This window comes from Oncorhynchus keta, chromosome 13, assembly GCF_023373465.1.
Source record: "Oncorhynchus keta strain PuntledgeMale-10-30-2019 chromosome 13, Oket_V2, whole genome shotgun sequence".
NCBI classification, from domain to species: Eukaryota; Metazoa; Chordata; class Actinopteri; order Salmoniformes; family Salmonidae; genus Oncorhynchus; species Oncorhynchus keta.
In genome coordinates, this window is record NC_068433.1 from 7,310,365 (window position 1) to 7,317,864 (window position 7,500).

General features: G+C 43.4%; 1 protein-coding gene across 1 annotated transcript in view; it reads left to right on the forward strand.

The window, feature by feature from the left end:
• Nucleotides 1-7,500, forward strand: part of adam19a (ADAM metallopeptidase domain 19a) — a 256,777-nt gene that overhangs the window by 164,408 nt on the left and 84,869 nt on the right. Inside the window, exon 4 of the mRNA XM_052460731.1 lies at nucleotides 6,419-6,497. Coding sequence (XP_052316691.1) covers nucleotides 6,419-6,497 — 79 coding nt within the window. The remainder of the gene's footprint in view (nucleotides 1-6,418; nucleotides 6,498-7,500) is intronic.

A 7,500-nucleotide genomic window follows, 5' to 3' on the forward strand; every position in this document is an offset into this window, starting at 1 on the left:
GGGAGGGAGAGAAGAAGAGGGAGAGAACGAAAGAAAGAGAGTGAGGGAGGGAGAGAAGAAGAGGGAGAGAACGAAAGAAAGAGAGTGAGGGAGGAGAGAAGAAGAGGGAGAGAACGAAAGAAAGAGAGTGAGGGAGGGAGAGAAGAAGAGGGAGAGAACGAAAGAAAGAGAGTGAGGGAGGGAGAGAAGAAGAGGGAGAGAACGAAAGAAAGAGAGTGAGGGAGGGAGAGAAGAAGAGGGAGAGAACGAAAGAAAGAGAGTGAGGGAGGGAGAGAAGAAGAGGGAGAGTGAGGGAGGGAGAGAAGAAGAGGGAGAGAACAAAAGAAAGAGAGTGAGGGAGGGAGAGAAGAAAGAGGGAGAGAACGAAAGAAAGAGAGTGAGGGAGGAGAGAAGAAGAGGGAGAGAACGAAAGAAAGAGAGTGAGGGAGGAGAGAAGAAGAGGGAGAGAACGAAAGAAAGAGAGTGAGGGAGAAGAGAAGAAGAGGGAGAGAACGAAAGAAAGAGAGTGAGGGAGGGAGAGAAGAAGAGGGAGAGAACGAAAGAAAGAGAGTGAGGGAGGAGAGAAGAAGAGGGAGAGAACGAAAGAAAGAGAGTGAGGGAGGAGAGAAGAAGAGGGAGAGAGGGAACCATTAGGAACCAAAAGTCTCACTGATGAATAATACAACAGGACCTCCAGGATAACATGGAGATTGGGATCATCATTTTCACGCCGCCTGTATCGGCTTGCACGTCCCTGAGCGAGGAGGCGGTATCGTATCACTGTTACTTGGCCACATACACTGTGAAATACAAGGACTACAAGCATGGGAATCCTAGCCTGATTCCCAGATCTGTTTGTGCTGTCTTGCCTAACTCCTAGGTCATGCCTCATTGTCATGCGCAATAACATTCAGTGGTGTGACTATGACCTAGGAGTTGGCAAGACATGTCCAAACAGATCTGGGACTCTAGACGTCTACAGCCCTAGCAATACATAAGGCATTTGTGCTTTAATATCCTGGCATTTGACATTACGATCTTTTGTGGCGAAACATGGCAAATGTCACCTATCTCTCCAGTGGTCCCAAACAGATCCATGCACCTTTGTTGTGGGGTGACCTTTCTTTCGGAGCAGTGGAATAATGGAATGATGGAATAATGGAATGATGGAATAATAGAATGATGTAATAATGGAATAATGGAATGATGGAATAATAGAATGATGTAATAATGGAATGATGGAATGATGGAATAATGGAATGATGGAATGATGGAATAATGGAATGATGGAATAATAGAGTGATGGAATTATATAATTATGTAATAATGGAATGATGGAATAATAGAATTATGTAATAATGGAATGATGTAATAATAGAATGATGGAATAATGGAATGATGTAATAATAGAATTACGTAATAATGGAATGATGTAATTATGGAATGATGTAATCATGGAATGATGTAATAATGGAATGATGGAATGATAAACTCTCTCCTTTTCTTTGTCTGTTTCCCCACCCCAAACATCTATTCAATTTCAATTGAAGAGGCTTTATTGCCATGGGAAATATACAGTTGAAGTGGGAAGTGTACATACACTTAGGTTGGAGTCATTAAAACTCATTTTTCAACCACTCCACAAATTTCTTGTTCACAAACTAAGGTTTTGGCAAGTCGGTTAGGACATCTACTTTGTGCATGACACAAGTCATTTTTCAAGCTATTGTTTATAGACAGATTATTTCAATTATAATTCACTGTATCACAATTCCAGTGGGTCAGAAGTTTACATACACAAAGTTGACTGTGCCATTAAACAGCTTGGAAAATTCCAGAAAATTATGTCATGGCTTTAGAAGCTTCGGATAGGCTAATTGACATAATTTGAGTCAATTGGAGGTGTACCTGTGGATGTATTTCAAGGCCTACCTCCAAACTCAGTGCCTCTTTGCTTGACATCATGGGAAAATCAAAAGAAATCCGCCAAGACCGCAGAAAAAGTTTCCAAATGCCTGAAGGTACCACGTTCATCTGTACAAACAATAGTACGCAAGTATAAACACCATGGGACCACGCAGCCATCATACCACTCAGGAAGGAGACGCGTTCTGTCTCCTAGAGATGAACGTACTTTGGTATGAAAAGTGCAAATCAATCCCAGAACAACAGCAAAGGACCTTGTGAAGATGCTGGAGGAAGCAGGTACAAAAGTATCTATATCCACAGTAAAACGAGCCCTATATTGACATAACCTGAAAGGCCGCTCAGCAAGGAAGAAGCCACTGCTCCAAAACCGCCATAAAAAAAGCCAGACTAGAGTTTGCAACTGCACATGGGGGCAAAGATTGTACTTTTTGGAGAAATGTCCTCTGGTCTGATGAAACAAAAATAGAACTGTTTGGCCATAATGACCATCGTTATGTTTGGAGGAAAAAGGGGGAGGCTTGCAAGCTAAAGAACACCATCCCAACCATGAAGCACGGGGGTGGCAGCATCATGTTGTGGGGGTCCTTTGCTGCAGGATGGACTGGTGCACTTCACAAAATAGATTGCATCATGAGGTAGGAACATTATGTGGATATATTGAAGCAACATCTCAAGACATCAGTCAGGAAGTTAAAGCTTGGTCACAAATGGGTCATCAAATGGACAATGACCCCAAGAATACTTCCAAAGTTGTGGCAAAATGGCTTAAGGGCAACAGAGTCAAGGTATTGGAGTGGCCATCACAAAGCCCTGACCTCAATCCTATAGAAAATTTGTGGGCAGAATTGAAAAAGCGTGTGCAAGCAAGGAGGCCTACAAACCTGACTCGGTTACACCAGCTCTGTCAGGAGGAATGGGCCAAAGTTCACCCAACTTATTGTGGGAAGCTTGTGGAAGGCTACCCGAAATGTTTGACCCAAGTTAAACAATTTAAAGACAATGCTACCAAATACTAATTGAATGTATGTAAACTTCTGACCCACTGGGAATGTGATGAAAGAAATAAAAGCTGAAATTAATTTAATTTAATTAACAATTCATTGATATATATGTTGAAGAGGGTGGGGCTTAAGCTGCATTCCTGTCTCACCTCACAGCCCTGTGGAAAGAAATGTGTGTTTTTTGCCAATTTTAACTGCACACTTGTTGTTTGTGTACATGGATTTTAGAATGTTATGTGTTTTTCCAACAACACCACTTTCCATCAATTTATATAGCAGACCCAAATTGAGTCAAAAGCTTTATTGAAATCAACAAAGCATGAGAAGACTTTGCCTTTGTTTTGGTTTGTTTGTTTGTCAATTAAGGTGGGCAGAGTGAATACGTGGTCTGTCGTATGGTAATTTGGTAAAAAGCCAATTTGACATTTGCTCAGTACATTGTTTTCACTGAGGAAATGTACGAGTCTGCTCTTAATGAAAATGCAGAGGATTTTCCCAAGGTTGCTTTTGACAGATATCCCCCGGTAGTTATTGGGGTCAAATTTGTCTCCACATTTGTGGATTGGGGTCTCTCCCTCTCTCCTGAAAGTTATACATTGTCAGAATGTTACTGGTCTCTCTCTCCATGTCTCTCTCTCTCTCTCTCTCCCTCCCTCCCTCCCTCCCTCCCTCCCTCCCTCCCTCCCTCCCTCCCCCTCCCTCCCTCCCTCCCTCCCCTCCCTCACTCTCTCACTCTCTCTCTCCCTCTCTGTCTTTCTCTCTCCCTCCCTCTCTCTCTCTCTCTCTCTCCCTCTCTCCGTCTCTCTCTCCTGAAAGTTACACATAGTCAGAATGTTACTGGTCCCTCTCTCCCTCTCCATGTCTCTCTCCCTCTATTGGGGTCAAATGTGTCTCCACTTTTGTGGATTGGGGTGATCAGTCCTCAGTTCCAAATATTGGGGAAGATGCCAGAGCTAAGGATGATGTTAAAGAGTTTTAGTATAGCCAGTTGGAATATGTTGTCTGTATATTTAATCATTTCATTGAGGATACCATCAACACCACAGGCCTTTTTGTGTAGCAGGCTTTGTTTTTTGTCCTGTAGTTCATTCAAGGTCATTGGTGAATCCAGTGGGTTCTGGTCGTCTTTAATAGTTGATTCTAAGATTAGTATTTGATCATGTATATGTTTTTGCTGTTTGTTCTTTGTTATAGAGCCAAAAAGATTGGAGAAGTGGTTTACTCATACATCTCTGTGTTGGATAGATAACTCTTCATGTTGTTGTTTGTTTAGAGTTTTCCAATTTTCCCAGAAGTGGATTCTTCAATTACATTGAGCTGATTTCTGACGTTCTGTTCCTTCTTTTTCCGTAGTGTATTTCTGTATTGTTTTAGTGATTCACCATAGTGAATTAGGCTCAGGTTTTCTGGGTCTCTATGTTTTTGGTTGGAAAGGTTTCTCTTTTTTTTTCTTAGGTTTTTGCATTTTTCATCAAACCATTTTTCAGTGTTGACAATGTATTAAGGTTGTGAAAGACTTCTCAGAAGAAAAATTGACAGCTGGGTATTGGGGTATAAGATTCTGAGGGAATGATTAACATCAGCCTCGTTGCCTCTATCTCTCTCTTTGTCTCTGTCTCGCTCTCTCTCTTTTTCTATATTTTTCCCTCTCTCTGTCTGTCTGTCTGTCTGTCTGTCTGTCTGTCTGTCTGTCTGTCTGTCTGTCTGTCTGTCTCTCTCTCTCTTTCTCTCTGTCTCTCTCTCTGTCTCGCTGTATCTCTGTCTCTCTCTCTGTCTCTCTCTCTCTGTCTCTCTCTCTCTGTCTGTCTATCTCTCATCCTCGTTGATTGTGCTGATACTTTATTTTCTTCTCTTGCTGTATCTATCTCTTTCCCCATCTCGGTCTCTGTCTCTCTCTCGCTCCCCCTTTCTTACCCCCCACTCTCTCTCTTTCTTTCTGCCTCTCTCTCTTTCGCTCATTTTCTCTCTTTCTTTCTGTCTCTCTCGCTCTCTCTCTCTCTCTTTCTCTCTCATCCTTGTAGATTGTGCTGATACTTTATTTTCTTCCCGAATCAAACGTGGGCGATAGCAGATAGACGATGGCCTTTCTTCAAAATGAGGGACTAGGCAAGAAAATGAAGTTTTCCCTCGTATAGGTTAAGGAAGGGGAATCAAATAGAGCTCTGGAGAGGATTGAACAGAAACTATTGTCATTGAATCTCATGGCCATGTTCTTAGAATGTCTATAGCTGAAATGTTCTTAGAATGTCTATAGCTGAAATGTTCTTAGAATGTCTATAGCTGAAATGTTCTTAGAATGTCTATAGCTGAAATGTTCTTAGAATGTCTGTAGCTGAAATGTTCTTAGAATGTCTATAGCTGAAATGTTCTTAGAATGTGTATAGCTGAAATGTTCTTAGGATGTCTATAGCTGAAATGTTCTTAGGATGTCTATAGCTGAAATGTTCTTAGAATGTCTATAGCTGAAATGTTCTTAGAATGTCTATCGCTGAAATGTTCTTAGAATGTCTATAGCTGAAATGTTCTTAGAATGTCTGTAGCTGAAATGTTCTTAGAATGTCTATAGCTGAAATGTTCTTAGGATGTCTATAGCTGAAATGTTCTTAGGATGTCTATAGCTGAAATGTTCTTAGGATGTCTATAGCTGAAATGTTCTTAGAATGTCTGTAGCTGAAATGTTCTTAGGATGTCTATAGCTGAAATGTTCTTAGAATGTCTATAGCTGAAATGTTCTTAGAATGTCTATAGCTGAAATGTTCTTAGAATGTCTATAGCTGAAATGTTCTTAGGATGTCTATAGCTGAAATGTTCTTAGGATGTCTATAGCTGAAATGTTCTTAGAATGTCTATAGCTGAAATGTTCTTAGAATGTCTATAGCTGAAATGTTCTTAGGATGTCTATAGCTGAAATGTTCTTAGGATGTCTATAGCTGAAATGTTCTTAGAATGTCTGTAGCTGAAATGTTCTTAGAATGTCTATAGCTGAAATGTTCTTAGAATGTCTATAGCTGAAATGTTCTTAGGATGTCTATAGCTGAAATGTTCTTAGAATGTCTATAGCTGAAATGTTCTTAGAATGTCTGTAGCTGAAATGTTCCACATATGGAGTGGAAGTTTAATAGGACTGTTTATGTGATGCTACACTGCCGTCACTAACTGTCTACCTCTCTCCCACCCCTTCTTCTCTCTCTATCTCTTCCTCTTCTTTCTCTTCCTCCTCCTCTCTCTCTCTCTCTCTCTCTCTCTCTCTCTCTCTCTCTCTCTCTCTCTCTCTCTTTCTCTTCCTCCTCTCTCTCTCTCTCTCTCGCTCTCGCTCTCGCTCTCACTCTCACTCTCTCGCTCGCTCTCTCCCCGGTCTCTCTCTCTTTCTTTCGCTCTCTTTCGCTCTCTTTCGCTCTCTCTCTCTCTCTCTCTCTCTCTCTCTCTCTCTCTCTCTCTCTCTCTCTCTCTCTCTCTCTCTCTCTCGCGCTCTCTCTCACGCTCTCTCTTGCTCTCTCTCGCTCTCTCAGGGAGCTCCTGGGCCCAGACTTCACAGAAACCCACTACAGTGAGGATGGGCAGCCTGTAACTGTGGCCACCAATTACAGTGTAAGTCTCTATCCCACTCCTCCAACCCCACTCCTCCTCTACTCCTCCCCTAATCCTCCTCTCCTCCCCCACTCTCTCCTCCACTCTCTCCCCCACTCGTCCTCCACTCTCTCCCCCACTCGTCCTCCACTCTTTCCTCCACTCTCTCCCCCACTCGTCCTCCACTCGTCCTCCACTCTTTCCCCCACTCCTCCTCCACTCTCTCCCCCTCTCCTCCTCCACTCTCTCCCCCACTCCTCCTCCACTCTCTCCCCCACTCCTCCCCCACGCCTCCTCCACTCCTCCTTCACTCCCCCCACTCCTCCTCCACTCCTCCCCCACTCCTCCTCCACTCTCTCCCCCACTCCTCCTCCACTCCTCCTCCACTCCTCCTTCACTCCCCCCACTCCTCCTTCCCTCCTCCCCCACTCCTCCTCCACTCTCTCCCCCACTCCTCCCCCACTCCTCCTCCACTCCTCCTTCACTCCCCCCACTCCTCCTCCACTCCTCCTCCACTCTCTCCCCCTCTCCTCCTCCACTCTCTCCCCCTCTCCTCCTCCACTCTCTCCCCCACTCCTCCTCCACTCCTCCTCCACTCCTCCTTCACTCCCACCCACTCCTCCTCCACTCTCTCCCCCACACATCCTCCACTCTCTCCCCCACTCCCTTCTTTCCAAGTAATTATCTTTTAGTTTTCTCATGGTTTGGTTGGGTCTAATTGTGTTGCTGTCCTGGGGCTCTGTGGGGTCTGTTTGTGTTTGTGAACAGAGCCCCAGGATTAGCTTGCTTAGGGGACTCTTCTCCAGGTTCATTTCTCTGTAGGTGATGGCTTTGTTATGGAAGGTTTGGGAATCGCTTCCTCTCAATTTGATGTTTTGTCGCATTTTGTAAATTCTTGGTTGGTGAGTGGACCCCAGACCTAATAACCATAAAGGGCAATGGGTTCTAGAACTGATTCAAGTATTTTTTTCCAGAATCTAATTGTTATGTCAAATTGTATTTTTTTTTTCATTTTGATGGCATA